Source organism: Hyperolius riggenbachi, chromosome 1 (assembly GCF_040937935.1).
Source record: "Hyperolius riggenbachi isolate aHypRig1 chromosome 1, aHypRig1.pri, whole genome shotgun sequence".
In the NCBI taxonomy this organism is placed as follows: Eukaryota; Metazoa; Chordata; class Amphibia; order Anura; family Hyperoliidae; genus Hyperolius; species Hyperolius riggenbachi.
Window position 1 is genome coordinate 400,455,122 of NC_090646.1, and position 20,651 is coordinate 400,475,772.

Sequence of the window (20,651 nt, forward strand, 5' to 3'; positions counted from 1 at the left end):
CTTTCTTTCTTTCTTTCTTTCTTTCTTTCTTTCTTTCTTTCTTTCTTTCTTTCTTTCTTTCTTTCTTCCTTCCTTCCTTCCTTCCTTCCTTCCTTCCTTCCTTCCTTCCTTCCTTCCTTCCTTCCTTCCTTCCTTTCTTCCTTCCTTCCTTCCTGTCGCAGGGCCCCTAGTGGCCGGACCGCACAATGCCTTCCAATCGGTTTCAGCACACAGACCGTGCAATTTGTGTTCGCAATCGGTGTGCAGAAACCGCTGGGAATTTGGCAGCAGACCGACTAGAAGGGAGCCTGTGAGTTACGGTAATACAATTTACACACTATTTCAGGGTATAACTGCCACCACCTCTGTTACCATGGGACAGAGGGACCCACTGACTGACTGACTCTAGACCTGCAAATAGAAAACTGTTAAACACACTCTATTTTATCTAGCTATCAACAACAGTAGCGACTCTTCAGAAGCCAGGGTTCAGTTTGTGCGGCTGAATAATAGGGTAGCTGAACAAATAAAGGACTTTAGCGTCGTTTATTAAAAATGCAATATAAATAATTAATATATACAGAAATTCATTAAAATCAACAATTATAGAGACAAATAATAGCACAGTATAAAAAATAAAAGGGAAAAAATATGGATACTTAAAGTTCGTGGAAATATGTCCTTTCTGGGAAAACTCGTAAAGTTCCTTTGTTTCAGTTCAGAAGCAAAGTTCAGACAAGATGGCCGCCACTGTTCCTCAAATCGGCAGCATGCTCCCAAGAAGATGGAATTTGGAGGAATGAGGTCCGCCTGCTGGCAATGTGCTTTTGATGAAGCTGGTTTGGGAGTGTGGCAATGCCTGCCCCCTCTGAATTACAAACCAATCACAGTTCAAGTCCTTGGAGAGAGATTTAGGTTTAAACTTCACATTTGCGCTGATAACAGATTAATATTCCTCAGATTATGACAATTCCTATGACATCAAACTTTATTAGGGCAGAGGATCCTGTTCCTGGGGAGTTTAATAACTTGGTTGTAGAGTACCCTGGCCCCCCAAGGCTTGTCTCGAAAGATTCCACAAGATGCCACAAACCCAATGATACAACTCTCATAATTAACCTACATACTATATTCCGTAAAGATGCAAAAAATCATATACAGCATTAATTTTCTCTCTCCTGCTGACTGAGTCAGGACGTCTGGCCTCAAGCTGTGAGGGACGCTCCCTTTGCTGGGCTCACCAAATGGTGGAAGCAATTGGCACCTATCTGAGGTTCTGCCAGAGTGCAGACCCTTTGTCCTCAGGTAATTAAAAATAAACACTAGCCTCTTGGACACAAGAGCTTGTTCCTAGTTCATTAGCAAATCAACAGTCATCCTGCACCTAAGTTGATGCTCTTCCTCTGCTGAGAGAAGGAGAGACCCCAGGCTTGACTGCCTGGTATCCACAGACAGACAATCCAGATCTGGCAACGCAACGACAATCGGTGCAACAAACCGATTGCGATTGCGTTCTCTTTTCTTACGGCTCTTCTGTGACACTTCCTTTCTCTCCTTCCTTTCTTTCTCTCCTTCCTTTCTTTCTCTCCTTCCTTCCTTTCTTTCCTTCCTTCTTTTCTCTCCTTCCTTCCCCCCCCCCCCTCCCTTTCTTTCTCTCCTTTTCCTTTCCTTTCCCTTCCTTCCCTCTTTCCTTCTTTCCCCAGTATATCTTTATTGAGCCAGCTGAACAGTTAACAAATATGCCTAATTTAAAATATTGAATGCAGTTTAAGCCAGGGGTCCCCAACCATTTTTGGCCCGGGGACCGCTATCCACACCAAACTTTTCCCCGGGGACCGTGGGAGGTGGGGGGAGGTGGCTGATGGGCATAGTGGGTTTCAGGGGGAGGGGCTTTGGTCGGGTGCGGCAAAGGTAGCCAGGTACAGGTATTATTATTATTTTTATTATTATTTATTTATAAAGCGCCAACATATTCCGTGGCGCTGTACAATGTAAGAAAACAAACAAGGGATACATAATTATACACATCAAATATGAACACTGATACAAAATACAGCACTGCTGATTACAATTGCAAATTTAACATGATGACTAAAATGTATAAATGTCTAACGGAGTGCAGGTATGGGTTTATCTAGGTATAGTTTCCCCAGTGTAGGGAGTATAGTTGCCCCAGTGTAGGTAGAAGATGCCCCAGTATAGCTAGTAGAGTTGCACCAGTATGGAGATTATAGATTTACCTGCCAGATCAATTATTTTTTTAGGCCCCGTTCACACTGCATGTGTTCCTATCCACGTTTCGGGAACGCGTGCAGGAGGCAGACACGCACGACATCAGACAGTGCATAGACTGCACTGTCTGATGTTCACACTGCATACGTTCCTATCCACGTTTTGGGAACGCGTGCAGGAGGCAGACACGCACGACATCAGACAGTGCATAGACTGCACTGTCTGATGTTCACACTGCATGTGTTCCGGACCAGTGCGGGTCCGCATTTGCTAATGTGAACAGGGCCTTACATGTCCAATCTGAATTTCGATTCATTTTCCGATCGAATTTCGTAGAAGTGAACATAAATTGATCGGAAGAAGGATTGGAAAATCGATCAAAATTCAGATTCAGCATGTTGGAAATAATCGATCTGGCAGGTAAATCTGCCAGAAAATTTAATGGTGTGTACCTAGCATTACTCGCTACAGCAGAAGAACTGTGGTATGGTCTGGCTCACACTTTGTTGATCGCTTTTCTTTCTTATTATGGGCCTTCATTCAATCCCATTTTTTGTTAGGTGATATTTTCACATTACAAATTAGATGCCTTTTCAAACATGAGCAAGCAAGAAAATACCCTTTCACCTACTTTTTGGTACTTTTTCAATTGCAGAGTGCAATTCTATTATTTTAAACCGAAGTTGAAAAATTATCTCCTGGGGAAAACTTAGGAGAAAAAGTGAATTGAATAAGAGCCTACAGGCCCTATCCACTTCACTTTAAGTTTTCTCTTAGGAGATAATATTTTAATCTTCTGTTTAAAATAGCTATTATGCTCTGCAATTGATAAAGTAGGTGAAAAAGTACTGACAGCATTATTCTGAGTGTTTTCTTGCTTGCTGGTGGCTTAAAAGGCATTTTATTAAAATTGTGAAGATATGAACTAGGAGAAAACGTGAATTAGGTTGGGGCCCTTGTGCCACTCAGCTTCTCTTCTATTTAAATACATAAAAAGGGGGACAGAGTCAGCATCAATGGAGGACACGTGGCTGTATTAGGCAGCTTGTCTGCCAGTGGAATAGGACCAGCAGCAGAGCAAGTCACTTGACCTCACAGTTCCTAAAATAAGATACGATATTCAACATAGTAGTTATATTTATAATATTTATTACAAAGCGTGAGGTGGTAAGAGAGGGACTTTAAAATAACTTTGAATATTGACATAATAATGTTGATACTCTGATCTGAGGATATGTTATAGAGAAACCAGTAAGTAACAGAAAGGCATTTGCCAAAATCAGAATCTCCATACTGCAACTGCTTTCAAAGTGAAGTTTTATGATTCTTAAAGGTGCAACAAGCTAAAAAGTTGTTACTTTCTGAAATCACGCATATTTCTTTGTTGTAAATTGTAAGTGTTACTTTTGGTTTTTTAAATGTAAAAATCTGTTTAGCTGTGCTTAAACACAGCTGGATGTCTACCTGTACTGATCCACACCCTTGCACTGGCTGACTTCCTGTTCATAAAATGGAAATCTTTAAACGTCACTTTCTGTGAGCTACAAGTGTACTTAAGGCTGTGCCAGCATGGCAATAGGGGCACACTGCCACCTATATTTTGTGAATAGAACTGTATAGACTGGGGGGGTATCATAATAAAGTGGGCCGATATTGAACAGTGGGATCAAGTCATGGGGCAACTTCAATGTCTACTAGGCACTTCTCTCCCTTATAAAGTTCCCTGGTATCTAATGGCCCCCTTTTCTCTCCTATACAGTTCCTTAGTATACAGTGGCCCTACCCTATACAGTTCCTTAGTTTCTAATGCCTCCTCCCTCACCTATACATTTTCCCGGTGCCAAGTGGTCCTCCCTCCATTCCCTATAGATTCCTATCCTATACAGTTCCCTGGTGTCTAGTGTTTCCTCTCCCTCCCCATTGGTCTTCACCTCTAAAATAGCTTCCCTAGTGGTTTAGAGTGAGCCAAACATAATGCAAAGTGGGGAAACTACTTGAAAGACAAATTTGATCGCTTTGCAAGCCATTTTTAGCTCACATGTCAGAGCTGGACATGTATGGAATAGACTGTATCCGTGCTCCAGCCTTGTTACGGTACTATTTCTGTTGCTGCCCTTTGCCACCACCTCTATAAACATGTTTACTGTAATGGTGGAAAATGAAGTACTGCCTGTATTGTTCTATATGCATTGGGAGTCACAATGTCACTCCTGATTGATCTATCCAACCACCTAATCTACATAAAGCAGGAAATAAGTTGTACTACTCCTGATCAGCACATTTAACTCATGAAAAAGGTATTGTATCCTACTTTACATCTGTGCATTGTTTATATACACTTAACAACTTGATTGCTGATCAATTTTTGCCCTGATGAGTTTTGAGTGTAGCTGAATTTAGTTTTGCCTTGAATTGTATTTTTCCTAAACCCTTCATTTCTCTGTGAGGTCAATGGGCCCCAGTAGAGCTATCCCAATTCTGCTGCTACAATTTTTATCTGTTGATAACTACTACCCCTACACAGTATAACTTACAGGCAAGTTTGACAGTTTTATGACCAGTAATCTTCATTAATTAGCACAAGCAGCTTGTAAACACGTCTAACATGGACACCTATTAAAACCATTACTCGGCAAGGAATTCAGAGTAGGAGTCTAGTGGTGCATAATTACTATCACAGTAGGATAACCTGAGTCCGAGTGGAGAACCATTGTAAGTATGCTCTGTGGGAGCCTTGCTAGATAACGGTCTTTTTTGAATTCGGATTATGACCAGTTTCTCACTTGTAAACTGCATGGGGAAAGGTTGTCTCTTTTTTCAGTGGCATGCCATCCAGACTTCAATTCGGTGCCAATCTGGGCGACATGCTACTTGTAAAACATAGGAGTTGTTCACTCTCCAAATAGCAATGAGCAGAGAACGGACAAGAAAAGTCAATTCTCCGCTCTAGTGGGAACTGACCCTTCTGCAGTTGTTTTGTAATCCTTTAAATGCTTTACCAAAAACAACTTGATAGCTTAATAAAGTATGTAAAAATGTTTCTCAGCTGATAAGCTTAAAAGTGTACTAAAGCTAGAAGACTAGAAGACCTTTTCTCTGGTAAAGTTCCAGGTTGTGCGTTTTCTGAAAAGTGCAGGAAAACGGAAGGTATGTGTTAATTCAAAAAGCAAATTTGCCTCATTATGTGTAAGTAAATCCAGTATCCACTGGAAAAACAATGGCTTTTCCTAGGTCCAGGCGGATTTTTTGTCTTTTCCACCTGTAAACTAAGGGAGAAGCTCTTAGCGCAGTGTTTCTCAAACCCTGTCCTCGTGACTCCCCAATGGTGCATGTTTTGCAGGCAACCTCACCTAAGCACAGGTGGGGTAGTTGGTGTCTCAGCTAGGTGGATTCCATGTAGCTGAGACACTAATTACCTCACCTGTGCATAGGTGAGGGTACCTGCAAAACATGCACAGGTTTGAGAAACACTGTCTTAGGATATGCAAACATTACTATCGCTACTGAAATGAAACATTAAAATGACAACCTTTGCAAAGATTTGAAGCAGTTATGCCTGGATTTAAAAATGCTTACTAATTTGTGGAAAAAAAAAACATTTTTTAGTATTTGTTGTGGTAAGTTGACTTGCTAAGCTGCATGCTTGCTTTTTATGCTATTCCTGTCATGTACACATATATGTACATATTAATTCATTAATTATGTTCTGTTTGACAGTCAATTCTGTGGATCTCCACGTGCTTGTACTTATACTGTGTGATTCCTTCATAGCATTACATATGTTCCAAGTGAGAATTTGGAAGACTATCGATCAAGTGTTGGTCAGATCAATGAAGGAACACTTTCATTTGATCATCTGCCTGTACAGAACCCTAGGTGAGAACTACAATAAAGTTGTAATGATGGCAATTTATGCAGTTGTGTAATCTAATGGGAACACACGAGAAGAACTGAAGTATACTCAGTAGGTAGATGCTAGGACAAGCTCTGGATTCTTAATGCTTTTTGTAAGTGTGAGGTGGAAGAATGTGTTTATGCTCTGTAAGTGATAACTTAATATAGAATTCACTTTTTCTCCTTAGTTTTCTCCTGGGTGATATTTTCACATTGTTTCAATAAAATGCCTTTCAAACCATTACCAAGCAAGAAAATGCTTTTTCAGAGTAGTTTTGACACTACTTTTTCACCTACCTTTTTGGCACTTTAAAAAAAAAAATGCAGAGCGCTGAAAGGTTATTTAAAACAGAAATGAAAAATTATCTCCTAGGCCCATATGCAATTATTTTTTTCACTTAAGTTTTCTCCTTTGTGATCATTTTTCAGCTTTTCTTTAAAATAACTTTTCAGCATTTCACAACTGGAAAAGTATCAAAAGTAATAGAACAAGTACTATCAAAATGATTTTGTGTATTTTTGCTTGATAGGGCCTTAAAGGGCATAATAATGTGGTAATATCAACTTGGAGAAAACTAAGGAGAACAAGTGAATTGAATATGGGCCAGTGCGTCTTGCGCTGTCTATGGCAGGGATGTAGAACTCCGATCTTTAAAGACCATATCCATCCAAGTGTTTAGAATGGACATGGAGAAATGTGTTCTACTTCATGAACCACACTATCCCTGATTCAGCCCTATAAATTTAAGTGGACCTGAACTCTTGCACAGGACAGAAGGAAAACCTAGAGAAATGCACCCTGGCCCATATGCAATTAAAGTTTTCTCCTGAGTTTTCTCCTATGTTATATTTTTAAACTTGTCGATAAAATGCATTTTAAGCCACCAGAAAGCAAGAAAATACTCAAATAATTTTGAGAGTATTTTTTCACCTACTTTTTGGTACTTTTTTTAGTTTAAAACTGCTAGAAAGTTATTTTAAATTGAAGATGAAAAATTATCTTCTAGGAGAAAACTCAGGTGAAAAAGTGAATTGCATATGGCCCCTTGTATGTATTTAGAGCATGCCTGTCTACTTCCCCCTGATCTGTGTTTAATCACAAGTTGTAATTTGATCTCTCCCATGTGTCAGCTGACATGGCTGATAACCTTATTTGAAAGCACAGGATGTTAACCCTACGCCTGCTTCCATGAAAGCAGGACGTAGAAACACTGCAGATTTATTGCAGGATTTTAATCAGCTGTAGCAAAGACATTTTTTAAAGATTATTAGTCTGTTGCCTATCTTTTACAGCAGAGAGTAAGTTCTGAGTTCAGGTCTGCTTTCATTTGAGCTGTGCCAAAAATGTGTGAGGATCTTGGCCCTTGAGGACTGGAGTTTGACATCCCTGCTCTATGATGAGGCCAAGCACCACTCATTGGGTGGATGATACCATCCACTAGTTAAAACCAATATGCATTGAGAGAATCAGCACTCCCAAGGTCCAATTTATTAATCAAGAACAAACCATACAAAGACTTTATTTAAAGAGAAACTGTAACCAAGATTTGAACTTCATCCCAATCAGTAGCTGATACCCCCTTTCCCATGAAAAATCTTTTCCTTTTTACAAATGGATCATCATGTTCCTGCCATCACACTGTGGCAGCCTTGTTGCATTGTGGGAAATAACAGCTGTTTACAGCTGTTTCCAACTGCCAAAAAAGCAAGCAGCATCTCCTTCCGCTGACATCACCTGCCAGCAGTAAAAATGTCACTATGTTATAAATGTCAGAATGCAAATCAGGGAGAGGAAAGATTTTACAATAGGAAAACGTAAAGATTTTACAATGTAAAAACTGTAAAAATGAAGTACTTTTTTATTACATTATTTTCACTGGAGTTCCTCTTTAAGTTCTCTAGCATTTAGCAGTGGCTATGGGAACCAAATAATACACAACTGTGCATGAGTACAATAAAAGCTGACCTTAGGGATTCATCCTATAACACATTTCCTTGAACCTGGTTACTGTCTTAAAAGAGAGATGCTAGATATTGATTGTTGGCCTTCTTTGATTCCTTCTTGTTTTATAAATTGAATTTTGTATTTGCTGACTACTCTTTCATTGCATATTAATCTGTTTGAGATAACAGGCTGTTCTGGAGTCTACGCTCTTAATGAATGTGAGCTTGCAGCATGAGGTGCTGCTCTGATATGACTACCAAGAGGACTGTCTAGAAATGTAAACTAGTATAATGAGATTATGTTTTAGATGAGCACAAGGTTCTGATTTTACAACTGTCACCCAATGTATAATGAAGCCTGATTCGCTGTCATGTTTTCCTGCACCATATAGTAAAAAGCCATGTTCATTATAAAAATTTGACAAGCACAATAGGTCTATACAGTAATATGGCTATAAAAGAAGTGTTACCCTTTTTGTGATACCTTTAACATATTTTTTTAATAAGCTTAAATTAGTCTTTTAATTTGGTTGTGGCATGTTGAAGCTTTTTTTTCTTTACATTATTGCAGTTTTACTAGTTCTAGGGATTGGGGCCTTGGTATACACTTGGGAAATATGGGTTGACTCCATTTAAAAAAATAAATAAAATGTGTCCATAGACATCACAGCGTGGTTAATTTTGCATGGTTGATATGCTGTCCAATAAATTTTAACGCTCAGTCCATCCATGCACTTCCCTGCATTCCTTTGAGGAAATGAAGGAGCAGAGAGTGGAGAATCCGGATGAATTTGTAGAAATAAAATGTATCCATCCACAGTTCTCATAGAATGTCTATAGGTGGCTTCAACACTCCACCTGCCTTGCCAAGTGTATCCAACTGAAATTGCTTTTTGTATTTCCAGAACAGTGAACTCTTTACTCTGAGGTTTGTATGTGAGAATTTATTTCCCCATGTACATTTTCCAGTGATGCTCCTGAGCTTCCTGAACGTGAAGAAGGAGAGGGGGAGGAAAGTGAACTGGAACATGCAGCATTCAGCAACTGGAATACTCCAAGAAGGTTATATTTATTTGCACTTCTTTATCCATACTGCCTTCTGTTACGATCCCTAAATACAATTACTTAATTCTGTCTACAACATTAGAACTGGATGCATCTAATCCCAAGCCATTTCTTCCCTTATCCTCACAGGGTAGAGCTGTGGAGGGAGCCTGGCAAATCTCTGGGGATCAGCATTGTTGGTGGCAGAGGCATGGGAAGCCGATTAAGCAATGGGGAGGTGATGAGAGGAATCTTCATCAAACACATTCTAGAGGACAGTCCTGCAGGCAAAAATGGAACTCTGAAAACTGGAGATAGGATTGTGGAGGTACCATCTGGAGGATCATTGTAATGTGCAAGCATGTGTAATAGCCATTACTTAATGCCTCAGTACACAGTTTGGAAACATATGCAGATTTAACCCCTACAGTGCTGCTAGGATGAGCTTTTTTTCTGATCCATGTCACGAATCGTTTTGCAGGAGCATGGTTTATGTTGAAATCAGAAATACTAGCATAAAAAAACTACAACATAAAGTCCTGTGAACTTGTCATGTTTGTCTTAGAATATGGCTAAATGTTCAATATCTGATCTTATGATATGTTATGCCACCTCTCTTCCAGAAAAGGGGCCTGTTTTTATTAAATGTTTCATTTCTGTGAGGCCTTGCAACTTGAATAAAAAAAGTGTTTGAGAGTAGGATCTAATCAGATTTTTTCTAAATTCATCAAAGCACAAATTGTGGTTTTCCATGAAGTTGCAGAATCCCAACATATTTTAGTCCTGTTTTAGTGACTGTTGATGAAAATGCCATAATTTACTTTAGCATACTATATGCACTTGTGTATAAGCTGTCCCGTATATAAGCCGACCCCCAACTTTTGCCCCTGAAAACCAAATCATGTGACCTGCAGATAAGCTGATCCCCCCCATGTTTGTTGTGCAGGGTGCCTCCCCTCTCTATGTGGTGCATGTGATGCAGAGTGACGCATGTTTGCACTCTGTATGTATGTGATGATGCACTGTATGTATTTTCAGCAGAGTGTGTGATCAGTAGAGTGCATGTATGTGATGATGCAAAGTGCTGTGCAGTGTGCATATAGCTACCTCTCCTTGTTCCTGGTTGTCATCTTCCTGTCTACCATGCAGCTCTGTACTTGCTAGAGAATCCAGGCTTCAGTGTCTTCTGGGCAGCCATCTTTCTGTCTCACTTGCAGCTTTGTACTCGCCACTGACATCTAGTGGCAGAGACATCTAGTGGCAAGGGAAACGGGAAGTGGCTCCCCAGGAAGAGAAGAAAGTGAAACAAGGACATCTAGCATGGAAAGCTACACAGGAGACATGAAGATCGCTGCCTGGAACGAGAAGAGGTAATTATCCCCACACATCTCCACACATAACTCACATATAAGCCGACATCCCCACCTTTGGGACACTTTTTTGTCCCAAAAATGTGGCTTATATTCGAGTATATATGGTAACTCCCTTGTGCACTTAGGCCTCGATTTATCAAGACTTATCAAATTAATTACCGACAGCTCGGTAAAATACCAAACTCGATGAGTTATTAAAAGTTATCTACAGCTGTTAGCGAGCAATCAGTAATCGTTTAGTAATGATGTGATAAAACAGAAGAAAGAGCAATTCATGAAAATGAAAGTGGGTATGGTTAAGCGTTAAATTTAGGATTAGTTATCTCCCTCACTGCTTTGTCGTTATTCGTGTCAGATCATTGCTGACAGAGAGGATGGAGCCATTTGAAGTGGTTATGTATCATCTCAGAGTGATTCAAACGCGCAGAAGGGCAAGAATAAGGTCTAGAACCATATCAATTTGCAAGAGAATGGATTTATTTGCTATACCAGGACATCGGCATTTCTCTTCAATCATCTTGTAAGAGAATACAGGCAGTGCCAGGGTTAACCTTCCTGGCGGTAACCCCGAAAGTAGTTCGGGGTAAGCAGCGCAGGAGGATTTCTCAGGCCCTGCTGGGCCGATTTGCATAATTATTTTTGTTTGCTACACGCAGCTAGCACTTTGCTAGCTGCGTGTGCACACCGATCGCCTCCACGCCATTTTGCCTCTACCCGCCGTGCCGCCCCCCCCCCGACCCCTTGCGCAGCCTGGTCTATCAGCGCCAAGCAGCGCTGAGGGGTGGATCGGGACTCCCGATGACGGTGACGCCATGGTGACGGGGGAAGCCCTCCAGGAAATCCCGTTCTTGGAACGGGATTTCCAGATCGCCAGAGGCGATCGGAGCGGGTGAATGCCGCTGCACAGTGGCTGTCATGTAGCGAACCCTTGGCTCGCTACATGATTTAAAAAAAATAAAATTAAAAAAAACTGCTGCGCTGCCCCCTGGCGGTTTTTAATAGACAGCCAGGAGGGTTAACTAAATTGCTAGCTGCACAAAATTTTTTCAGAAAAGGCTCCTATCAAGCCGTTGCTGGCGAAATTTTGGGATTGTCCCAAGCCACTTCCAGAATCCTGGTCCAGGTGTTAAGCCCTATTCAGAATGTTGCTACGTGATCTTCAAAGGTATGCCTTTTTACCCACAATTTAACGGGAATCTTATGGCCTTGTTAAATTACCAATGGAAAATGGAAAAATTAACATGTTACCGAATGGTTACCGCATTGTTATCGATATTTTATCGAAGTCACACCGAATGTGAAAAAACATTGATGAATATAACTAGAAATTGATAAACTTCGATTTCGGTAATTTAACGAACTGGAAAAAGTTATCGCAAAGACAATGATGAATCGAGGCCAAAGTCTGGCCTGCATGTGGCTCTGTTTCCCATAAATGCAGGAAGGGAAGGCAGCTTTGGAGGGTAGTTATTTGCCTGGATGGCTGTTGCTCACAATGACTCGCCTATGACCTTTATCTGACCCTTCCTGGATGCAAGCCAGCAAAAACTGCTGCAGATGTGACACTGCACACTGGCAGAACAGGTCTTTTGGAAAGTAGGCATACAATTATATTTACTTTTTGGAAAGATAGCCTAAATCCTTAGAAATTCTGCTAATTTATTTTAGGGTAAAGACAAAAAAAATTAACTAATGACAATAGAAACATTGTTTTACCACTTTGTTTATGAATTGATCATGCTGTCTGTATTGCTAGGTGGAAGTGTGGTAGCTAATCTGCTAATTTTACAATTGTTTTATTTAGCCTTTGCATTAGGGTCAATTCTTTGCACATTTTTTTTTTCAATCTGCTAAATTGTGTATCTGTTATTTGGTTGTGTTGTTTTTTTCTACAATGCTACCAACATGTCTTGTGATTGGACACTTTTTTTCAACCTAGTCCCCAACTGCACTGGTTGTAAAATGCCAGCTGTAGCAACGTAGCAATATACAGATGATCCATAGGCATTAAAATCCATTGGAAAGATAATGGTCTCCAGTAATTCACTTTTACAGTAATTTTAAGTTATTTGCATAGACCTTTCTATTTTCAAATAGATAAATAACAGGATTTATCCCAACGAGACTTGGAAACATAGACTGAAATTTAATCTGTTGGACGGACTGTATAGGACTTGGCACAGCATTTTGACTTTTCCCTCAACAAGATTACTACCCTGAATCTTTAACTGTCTCTTTCTGTTTGTTCTTAATGATTCAACTGACTGGCGTAAGCTTCAGATTAACTGAAGAAGCCAGTTATAGGTATAGATCCTCTCAGTAAAGCTGTTTAGAAAAATCACTTACAGCATAAAGCTGTTGTACCAAGGCTTTTTACACTAATAAAGCCTATTACTGACTTCTATTTATAATGCTAATGTAGGAATAGATGCATCAATGCAGTAATTAAAGGAAGAAGGTTTTTTTCTGTTACTATTGTTTTTCTGCTATGGTTAACAGGACAATAATATGGCAACCTTTTTGCAAGACAGAGCTCTGATACGGAAGATTACATGTGCATGTGTTTAAGATTGATTTATATGTCTATTGGTGGATTTTTCATTTTCATATCCTGTGCATCAGGTTGATGGCATTGATCTTAGAGATGCAAGTCATGAGCAGGCTGTTGAAGCCATAAGGAAAGCAGGCAATCCCGTCATCTTTCTTGTTCAGAGTATCGTCAATAGACCCAGGGTAAGTACTTGAAAAATCTCTTTAACAATGCCGATACAAGTCTAGGTTGCAGTAGTGCTCCTGATTTAATTTTGTGTAGATGTGATAACAACTTGGACCTGCAACTTGTTTTACTTTTATTAGGTAACAGAATTGCTGTTTTTAGCTCTCTATAGAGTGTATAGCGCATAGCATTTGTTCCAAAACTCTATTATAGTGCCCATACACAGTACAATAAAAACATTAGATTTTCCTGTTTATTCGACCAAAATAATTAAATGTAATGAAAATCAAAAATAATATTTTTTTTTCTTCGATCAAGAAAAACGAATGATTATCCAATTTTTTCAATAAAAATCTGATCAGACATGTTGGAAAAATCGTTGTATTGAATCATTTTTTCCGGATATTCTGATAAATCAAACGTTTGTGCACCTCGTAAGCAACTATACAACTACAACTATGCATTTTTTTTTCGATCTAACAGAATAATACAATTAAATTATCTAACCCCCAAAAATTAAAAAAAAATTGTGCCATTGGTTTGCACCATTACACAGTAAATGGTGGATTAAAATGTATCTATAGAAGTCTCTATCAACTCAACACCTGCAGCAGGTCATCATCACCATTGATCTTCATTATATTGTAAGAGTGATTTCATTGGTGCGAATTGAACAGTAATTACCACAACTGTTCTCAATGAGTGGCATCCTAAAAAAAAATTGGAATCTTTGCCCAATCCTAATGTAACATGTTTATTTCCATGCAGCTAATATATGGAATTCATCCCTTACATATTTATCCAGCATAATGATTAATGTTAGCCCAACTGGAGGTATTTTTACTAACCTTTCTAAAAAAAATCTCGTTTGTTACGTTACCAATATATTTCCAGTAGTGGTATAAATTCCATATATCTAAATATTTACTGTAACTAGGGCTGCTGATAATGCCTCCCTAAGATATGAATGGCAAAGCTTGCCATAAGGTGTTAGAAATCATGAGCAGATTAGCTTTGCCTCATGCAACTGCAAGTCTCTATTAGCTCTGCTTTTCTATCTTTTCATACATATAGCGTAAATTTGACTCCATAGTGGTTTAGCTCTTACATTAATTCACAAGATGCTTTCACCATTTTCTTCTTTAGCCTGAATCTGTGTATTGCTCTCCATCTGCCTCTGCTTACAGAGGACACCCATCTACTAACCCCTTCTCTCATCACTCCTCCAAGGTAAATACTCTGCTTGGAACTGTTTGCTGATTGTCATTAGGCATGCTTAGAAACCTAACCTCCTGCTCTTGTAGGCCAGTGGAAATTCACCATTATTAATCTATGTAAATGGCATGAATACATACAATCTGTTTTGCATTTTTGCCAACACATACTGTTTTAAAGAGATTTCTCTAATAATTTGTTAAACAACTGTTATCTGTCTTTCCTTTCCTTCTTTCCTTCCTTTTCTCTGTTTTTTTCCCCTTAACTTTGCTTAAGCGTTATAATTTTATTTTGTGGGTATCCCACCACTGCTATGGTTTATGTAAAAAAGAATAACCAGTACTACAAATTCCTTGTGGTGTCCAACATACACTAAGTTTAAGTCTTGAGTAGACTTCAAGTTTTTGGGGGAGCACAAGTGTCTGAGGGGGACACGTTGGAAGACACTTTGGAAGACACGTTGGAAGACACTTTGTCTAAGAATGTTATGTTGTTTTTTGGGGGAGGCCTAAATAATTGTGTGTGGGGGGGTTATTATGCATAATAACGTTGTTTGTTGTGAGTACACAACCTAATTAGGTTATTTGAGAGGGAACCTCTAATTATGTTATATTATATATTATATTAGAGGAGTGGGATACCCATCCTCAGAGGCGGTCTGAGGTAGAGACTTGGAAGGCACCAGTTTCTGGGTCAGAGCGTCAGAGCACAGAGGTCTCCTGTGCTTCCCTGAGTGCAGAGTATTCAGAGCGGACTGTGCTGGAAGAGCTACTCACCTCTCAGCACTCTCAGAATCCCTCTTCGGCCTTTTGTACTAGCAGCAACTGCTCTGTATTACACCCTCTAGTGGTGTCTCTCATGTGCACAGCTGGAGGGAGACGCTATGAGTGCAACAGGCTGAATAGGGAGTTAATCCCAATCTGGGAGCCCTCTTTAGGAGCCCTATTTAATAAGAGGATCCTAAATGTTTGCTTCCTTTCCAGCTAAATACTTAAAGGACAACTGAAGTGAGAAAAATATGGAGGCTGCCATATTTCTTTCCTGTTAAACAATACCAGTTGCCTGGTAGCCCCACTGACCTGTTTGACTGCAGTAGTCTCTGAATCACACCAGAAACAAGCATACACCTGATCAGTTGCATCCTTGTTCAGGGTCTATGGATATAAAAGTATTAGAGGCAGAGGATCAGCAGGATAACCAGGCAACTGGTATTGTTTAAAAGTAAACAAATATGGCAGCCTCCATATCCATCTATCTTCAGTTGTCCTTTAGGAGGGATTTATGTTCGCAATCCTTACTATTTATAAAAAAAAATGGCGAAGTTCAGGAATTTAATTGATACAAAATGCTAATAAATATTTTGTTAAAAAATTCCTTTTTTTCCATCTCTACTCTCTTATTTTGTTGTTCTTTCCTTCTCCAAACGTTTTTCCTATGCCTCTGTATTTTTTTCCCTCCTATACATTTACCTTCTGACATCCTCTGCTTTGATACACTGCTGCCTTCTTCGAGCACGTTTATCTGAGTACTTGTTTCTTCTTCTTTGTTCTTCTATACGTCAGATTCTTCTGTCATTGGTTATTTTTAGGCTTGTATTCTGTTGGTCCACATGCATTGACTCATAGGAATGTTCACAGTCATTTCAAAAACTGTTTTTTTTTGTGGGGGGGGGTTTACTTAAATTTCCTTTTAGGAAATTCAAGTTAACTGTTTTTGCGTTACATAAATTGGTTAACCTAATTAACTTAAAGTGTACCTGAGACAAAGCTATCACAAGGATTTATACTTAGCTGGGTTTTCCACCAGCCTCCCGTAGTCTGTCTGCTCCGTCTGCTCCCTTGCCTTGCCATCCTCCTGGTCCTCTCCATTGCACTACTGTTAGCCCCAGTAAAGTTCCTGACTGAGCCAATCCTGGCCGCATGCACCCCCAGATTGCCCTCCTATGGCCCAGAATGTGCATATTTGCAGTTTGCTAATGATGTAACTGCTTGCACAGATCGCTTCCGGGCCATGTGAGTGATAACTAAGTGCATGCGTAGTGACCAACATGGAGGAAGCTAATGGACTACATGGGGCTGAAGGAAGCCCCAGGTAAGTATATATCCTTGTGATAGGTTCGTCTCAGGTTTACTTTAAAAATTAGACCCTACCTTTGGCTCTAAATTGTGGCTTGTCTCAGCCATTATTCATCTAGAGGTGGAGCAGAGATAGAACTCTCTAATAAGACTATTATCTACAGCTGTGGCAATCACTGGGACATAATGTGATCGGTGAAGGCTCTTCCGACCAGATACAGATACTGATTTATTTGACATGCAGCTAGTCCAGAATTTTATGCTTGGATAAAAACAAGTAAAAGCAAGCTCAGGCACTAGTTTCATACTCAGGACTGAAAAAACAAAAACACTTTTTTTTTTTGGTACTTATCCGTTAGCCGGGCGCATCCGGCAGGTGGCGCTGTTGATGTTAATTCCAATCATAATTACTTCACGTAAACCTGTGAATGTAAACGCCGGATGCACCCGGCTTAACAGATCAAGCCGCCGGCTTGCTTCGTGTCTCGCTCTTCTCCCCCTCTTGCCCTCTCTCCTATAGAACACTGGGGATGGGACATGCGTGTCCCCCCAGAGTCGTTCGTCGCAATGCCGCGACGAACGACTCTGGGGGGACACGCATGTCCCCTCCCCAAGGCTCATACGAGAGAGGGCAAGAGGGGGAGGAGAGCGAGACACTCACGAAGCAAGACGGCGGCTTGATCTGTTAAGCCGGGCGCATCCGGCGTTTACATTCACAGGTTTACGTGAAGTAATTATGATTGGAATTAACATCAACAGCGCCACCTGCTGGATGCGCCCGGCTAACGGATAAGTACCTTTTTTTTTTATTATTATTAATTTGGGCTTCAATGAATTCTTAGATTAATATGTGTGTTTTTTCTGTATTGTTCTGAAATACCTATCCTAGTTTATGTTAGTTCTGAATAACATCTGCATTTCATGTGTTTTTGTATTCCTTTTTAGACTAAAACCTTGCCTTTACAAAGCACGTTTGGTACTAAACCTCTAAGATGCACTAACCCATTTGCTGATTCTTCCCAGTACAGCACTAACAAGGTTGGATGTTTTTAACTTTTTAAAGCAGTAGCTAATAATTAGTTGCTTTACACATTGTAACCACACCATTTCCTTGTAATGCTAATCAGTTCAAATGTGCTCATGGTCTCTAAATATATACATTTTTATGTATAAAGCTAAATAGTTTAATAGCGAAATGTGTTTTGACAATTCAGTAAGTACTTAATGCATTTTTCAGTGAGTACACACTACAGTTATTTCTGTCACTGCTTTGTATGTATTAAGCATTCTGTTAATGGCCTCAATTCACTAAGCTTATCTCCTGTCTTTAATAACTCTTCTAGAGTTGTTACCATGGTGATAAGGCATGTAGTATTCAGGAAACATTTTACCTCAGGCAAACCTAAAGTTAACTCTTCTGTCTTTAAGTTAACTCTCCAATCTTTAAAATAACTCCAGAGTTAAAGACAGGCTGTTAATTAACTGCGTGTGAAAATAACTACAGAGGAGGTACATTAACTACAGAGGAGGTAACGTAAGGAATGAAGAGATAAGATAACTCTCTCACTGTGTGGAGGTAAGTTTTCTCTTGCCTTATTATCTCCAGCATGATCTTAGTGAATTGAGGCCTATGTCTACTAAACAACTGCTGAGATAATAAGTTTGATAATAAGCCACTTTGGGCCTGATGCAACCAGCTGGAATATGATTTATCACATGTGAAAAATGGCAGATCAAGTGAAATTGTCACATGCTAATCTCAAATGATTCATTAAGGCTGCTTACACACAGGGACGTTACAGGCGCACGTTAGTGCAGCCTGTAACGCTCCCCCAACGCATAGCAATGTAACACAAGTGGGCTGTTCACACTGCCCACGTTGCGTTATATGTAACGCTGCACGTTGCAGTGAAAGTGCAGCATGCTACGACGTTAGAGCGGCTTAAGCCGCGTTAGACTGTTTGCACATGCTCAGTCATGTTGGGGAGGAACGGAGAGCGGCCAGGCAAATGGCTAATTAATATTCACTGCACGTTGTGACGTGCAGTGTTTACTTCCTGGTGCGGCCGCTCTGTGCGACGATTGGCCGGCGGGACTACGTGATGTCGCATGCGTCCAAAGTACGCATCACGGATGCCAGAGTGAGCTGCACAACGCGGCTCACTCTGACGTCCACATCGAAAAGCACCAGGTCTTGCGTTAGGTGCACGTTATGCGACCTTAACGTAGCACCTAACGCAATGTCTTGGTGTGCAAGACACCAATGTCTTGGTGTGCACATCCTTTGAGGATGTGCCTTCTTCCTATGTGGGGGGAGGGGGGGTTGATAAAGGGACTTCCAACGGCAGATGGGGAAGCGGCAGGAACAGTGGGATCGCCGAGGGGATCGGCGTCACTGGGGTTGAGTAGCTGGTTGGAGGCCGGGCATTGCTGCTGCCATACACACACCTGACTGTCGGCTGAGGCGGTCATTATCGCCCCCCTCAGCCTACCTAAGTCAGGAGTGTATGAGGCTTTAAAGGGAACCTTATCTGAGAGGCGTATGGATGTTTCCTTTTAAACAATACCAGTTGCCTGGCAGTCCTGCTGATCTCTTTGGCTGCAGTAGTAGCCGAATCACACACCTGAAACAAGCATGCAGCTAATCCAGCCTGACTTCAGTCAGAGAACCTGATCTGCATGCTTGTTCAGGGGCTGTGGCTAAAAGTATTAGAGACACAGGATCAGCAGGAGAGTCAGGCAACTGGTATTATTTTAAAAGGAAAAATCCATATCCTTCTCAGTTTAGGTTCCCTTTAAGATGACCATACATTCTCCTTTACTGAGCAATCGAACATGTCACTAGTTTTGGGCGTTTTTTTGTATCGGTGCTTATGCATAGGCTGTAACCAAAGCATGGATTTAGTGTGAACATCAGCCGATTTCCTTTACAGTCAATATTTTCCGTCCTGCTCATTTGAGAATTGTTGCAGATTCAGGCAGATATCGGCCAATTTGCATCAACTGAGCATAATGGAACACACACAATTCTCCTCTAATGCGATACAATTATCAAATCAAAAGGTAGATCACATGTGAAAATCGATTAATGCGTGTGCACCTTTAGCCTATGGCATGAATCTCTTATGTGGTTTTACACATAGGAAGTTCTGTAGCAATGCTGCATACAACTAGTGTCCCCATGGCAAGTGTGCAGGCCTGCCAGTCTATCATGTCTTTCAGCATGGAGGAGTGCTTTACTAAGGATGCCTGAAAATGTAGGAGACCCTTGCAAGCACCAGCACAGATTGTCGCAAGGTTTATCAGATGCATGACAGATATCAGACTGCATTCATTTAGATGGGAGGCCTGCTGAGGGACAGTTAGTGACACGAATTCTCCACGTTTTCTGTAAAAATGTTAGTGGTCTATTTATAAGTAATACTAATTAACAGCTTTGCAAGTCACAGAATTAATACTATAAGACCTGATTCTGCGTGTCTTAACTCCTCAATAATAAAAGCCACTATATCTTCATACAACACACATGTATACCCAATACCTCAGGTGAATGGAACGCTTAGCAGCAGCTTACAATCCAAATGATCAGGTTGTAGTGGCACTCTGTCACGTCTAGCCATATGTGTCCTTTACTTGTCTTATCCACTTTTGTCCACTGTTATCGCTCCACATGTGAGCATCAAGTATCGTACAGGATAAAATGAAAAGAAGAAAAAGGGACCAAGTGCCGGCTTTTTACAAGCTTTATTGCATAATGGGTAAACACTAACTAAATAAGTTATGACGTAATATTGTAAAAAAAAATAAGCAATTGTACTCCTTATGTTATTTTCAGTACTTTAAATCAAATAGTAAAATCAAATTAAGGTAAAACAGCAAACTCTATCTAGGGTTCAGAATTAACAGGACCCCGCATAGGTAAATACACCCAGATTATGTCCTCATCAATGATACAGTGCTGCCCGCTCTCCATCCGACTGGTTTCGCACTACTTGCATTCTCAAGTTCGGTTGGAAAGTGGGCAGCACAAATCTGGGTACACTTACCTATGTGGGGTCCTGTTCATTCAGGGTCCTATATTTGAGTTTGTTGTTTTTAATATATATTATTTGATTTTCCTATGTGATTTAGGTTGGGTGAAGTGTTCTCATTTGTTTGTGCAAAGAAGCTTGTAGAAAA

The 20,651-nt window shown here is 40.3% G+C and overlaps 1 protein-coding gene across 9 annotated transcripts in view; it reads left to right on the forward strand.

Moving 5' to 3' along the window:
• Positions 1 to 20,651, forward strand: part of MPDZ (multiple PDZ domain crumbs cell polarity complex component) — a 217,084-nt gene that overhangs the window by 126,059 nt on the left and 70,374 nt on the right. For 6 of the 9 annotated variants that reach the window (XM_068234923.1, XM_068234937.1, XM_068234928.1 and 3 more), the window contains 6 exons: positions 5,983 to 6,087; positions 9,019 to 9,111; positions 9,244 to 9,421; positions 13,089 to 13,199; positions 14,329 to 14,412; positions 17,418 to 17,510. In XM_068234923.1, the coding sequence (XP_068091024.1) occupies positions 5,983 to 6,087; positions 9,019 to 9,111; positions 9,244 to 9,421; positions 13,089 to 13,199; positions 14,329 to 14,412; positions 17,418 to 17,510 (664 nt within the window). The remainder of the gene's footprint in view (positions 1 to 5,982; positions 6,088 to 9,018; positions 9,112 to 9,243; positions 9,422 to 13,088; positions 13,200 to 14,328; positions 14,413 to 17,417; positions 17,511 to 20,651) is intronic. The other 3 variants (XM_068234954.1, XM_068234962.1, XM_068234947.1) reach the window with 2 other exon arrangements.